The following is a 2,752-nucleotide window of genomic DNA, read 5'->3' on the forward strand; positions in this document are numbered from 1 at the left end:
ATTCGGAAGCCATATTCTTTTTTGTTTAGTTCGTGTTGCTGTGCTTTCAAAAAGGAAAAAAGGAAATAAAAATTCAAAAAATAGTAAAACATTATTAAACATGTGCCGTCTTCCACATCAAGATAGGCGGGCCAAAGTTGGCCGAAAAGACTGAATTGTTACAAATACAAAAGGTTTAGGACTAAATTGACAAGAAAAAAAAGTTTAAGACTGATATTTGATACAATTGCAACAAGTTTACGATTTTTTTTGTAATTATTTCTATGTTTTTTTGGTTTAGTTCGTGTTGCTCTGCTTTTAAAACGTCTGGTGGTGGCGCCTGCCCACCTATTGACCATTCAGCTCCGTCACCTTGCTCTCTCCTTCATATATTTTCTTCTTCTTTTCTTAGGCGATTTTGACTTTTTTTTATTTATTTTAATTTTGGACTTTATATTTCATAAGTATATAACTATCGACGTTTAAGCTCGCATGAAATCTTTTTCGTAATTCTCAACATGAATTTGAAGACAAATGACATGAGTGTGGAAGCATAGTACAGAGGAGGGTCACACGTAGACATAAAATGGCTATGTGGCATTCCATAATAGATTAGCATTCAACCTAATATGGAGAGTTGCATGGAGCACGACTATGCTTATATTAGATTAGATGTACGAAGGGGTGCAATCGAGCCGAGACAACACAGTGCCAGGCTCGAGCTCAATCCAACTTGAAGCTCAAAATTTGATCAAGTAATTTATTTTCACATGTTCAAACTCAACTCAAATTCGACATACACTAGCTCGACTCAGCTCGACTTGTTTTTAAGTATATTTTCTGAGTCAATCGAGATCTCAACTCGATTTGAAGCACTTGCGCTAGCCTCTTTTGCTTGTGTTTAAAAGTACATTCGAAGGGTGAAAGTGTAATTACATAGCAAGACATATAATTATAAGTATATTAAACATTGTCTGACGCTAAAATAGAAATGAAAAAAAAATTGTACCAAAAATGTGAGATAATCAGTTAGGTTCGTGAGCCGATTGAGCCAAGTCTCTTTAGTCTTTTTTTCCTTTATGTCCGAGCTTATGGATTGAGAGTTGGGCAATCAGTTGGAAAAAAAGAAGAAGAAGAAATTACAAAAATAAAAAAAATACAAACCTTAAAAATTTCAATCTGCACTAAAAGTCTTGCATAACCCCATTCGAAAAGTAAGAAAATATCCCTCCATATATGTGTGTCAAGAGAGATTGAAATTCTGTGGCAACCTCTTGCTCACGATCTCTCTCGCTTCACACCGAGGAAGACATCAGTGAGAACCTTCTGGGAGTGGAGTGAACTCCTCAGCAGCTTGATACCCTTCAAAGTTACAAACCAGATATTTGAAGAGTATGGTTACTTTCTTTCGTTCTGGATCGAATTGTATTGGACTTTATAATCCCTATAATTATCGCAGACATAATCTTAGTTTACCCTATAGGCATCTCTAACTCATTGTACAAAAGCTCAAATTGAAATTTAATCAACTTATACTTACTATATATCCTAAATGATATATACATTTACATATAGTAATGAGCCAGTAACACACGTCGATCAATAATTATTTGCAATTTATATGTCTCTTAAAAATGAATTTTCCACATAACTTGTTGACTTTTGAAGTTTGTGTTTCGAAAGTCGAAAACATATCGTAGTCGCAAGGAATGGCATGGGCTTACCTCGTCCATTCCCAAGCTGACCACCTTCTCCTCAAGATGCTCAATCTCCTCCGCGTTGAACTTCTTGAGCAAAGTAATGCTCGAAATAGTCGACATGGGCTTTACTTCCAGATCATCCGTCACCATGTACATCACCTCCCCGAGCACAAAGCCGGCCTTAGCGTCCAATTCAGCTGCTGGTTTGACAAGAGTGACTGGTTGGCCCATGGAATAACTGCACTGAGGACATATTGCAGAACCTTCCTTAGCCAGATAGTTCGAACAGTTAGCGTGCACACGGTAGGAGCACCCATAGTAGGTCCGGTTACCATACGGAGATTTGACGAGAGTGAATGGTTGGTTCATGGGATTTCTACACTGAGGACACATCGCAGAACGGTCCTCAGCCGCATAGCTCAAGCAGTTCATGCTCAAACGGGAAGAGCACCTGTAGTAGGTACCGGGCGTTGAATCTGAGGAGGAAGTCCCAGGCAACAGATTCGGGATTTCGGCGAGGAAGTCGGGTGCTTTGGGTTTCAAGAGAATTTCCTTCTTGGAATACTTGATGAACACATCGTTCAGCTTCTCGACGCTGCCGTAGAGATTGGCTAAACTGCCCACCATCCCAGTTTTCCCAGATTTCGTGAGAAGCTGGATCACCTGTCCGACCGGCAACGCGAGGATGTGGAGGAGGAAGTCGACAAAATCTTTGCCTGCCTCAGCAAAGACCACCGTTCGGTTTCTCTTGTCGACCAGAAGCTTCAAGCTCACTTTGGCTGTCGTCATTCTTTGGGTCACAGTATGCAGATCTATGTGAGAGTATCGCATCTCGTAATCAAATCAACCCGAAATAACACCAGAGATTTATGTGATCATGTCGGTATTTACTGGTGTTCGATCAGTTTTATTCAAATTATTCACTAAATAATTGGAAAACTACATAGTAACAATCGATCAACACACTTTGTCCAAATCTAAGTAACACGCGATGAGAAAACTCAATGGATGTAAAACTCACCACTCAAAATCCACCGTGTTCAGAACTCCTAAGTGCGAGTGATCAAAGAAAG

The 2,752-nt window shown here is 39.5% G+C and overlaps 1 protein-coding gene across 1 annotated transcript; it reads right to left on the bottom strand.

Annotated features, from left to right (window-relative positions):
• Window positions 1-1,257: 1,257 nt before the first annotated feature.
• On the bottom strand, window positions 1,258-2,510 carry LOC125316291. The gene is made up of 2 exons (XM_048284301.1): window positions 1,704-2,510; window positions 1,258-1,341 (listed from the first exon to the last, which is right to left on the bottom strand). The coding sequence occupies exons 1-2, from the start codon at window positions 2,508-2,510 to the stop codon at window positions 1,258-1,260; spliced, it is 891 nt and encodes a 296-aa protein (XP_048140258.1).
• Between the last annotated feature and the right edge of the window lie 242 nt (window positions 2,511-2,752).

The sequence above is a fragment of the Rhodamnia argentea genome, chromosome 8 (genome assembly GCF_020921035.1).
Source record: "Rhodamnia argentea isolate NSW1041297 chromosome 8, ASM2092103v1, whole genome shotgun sequence".
Taxonomy (NCBI): domain Eukaryota; kingdom Viridiplantae; phylum Streptophyta; class Magnoliopsida; order Myrtales; family Myrtaceae; genus Rhodamnia; species Rhodamnia argentea.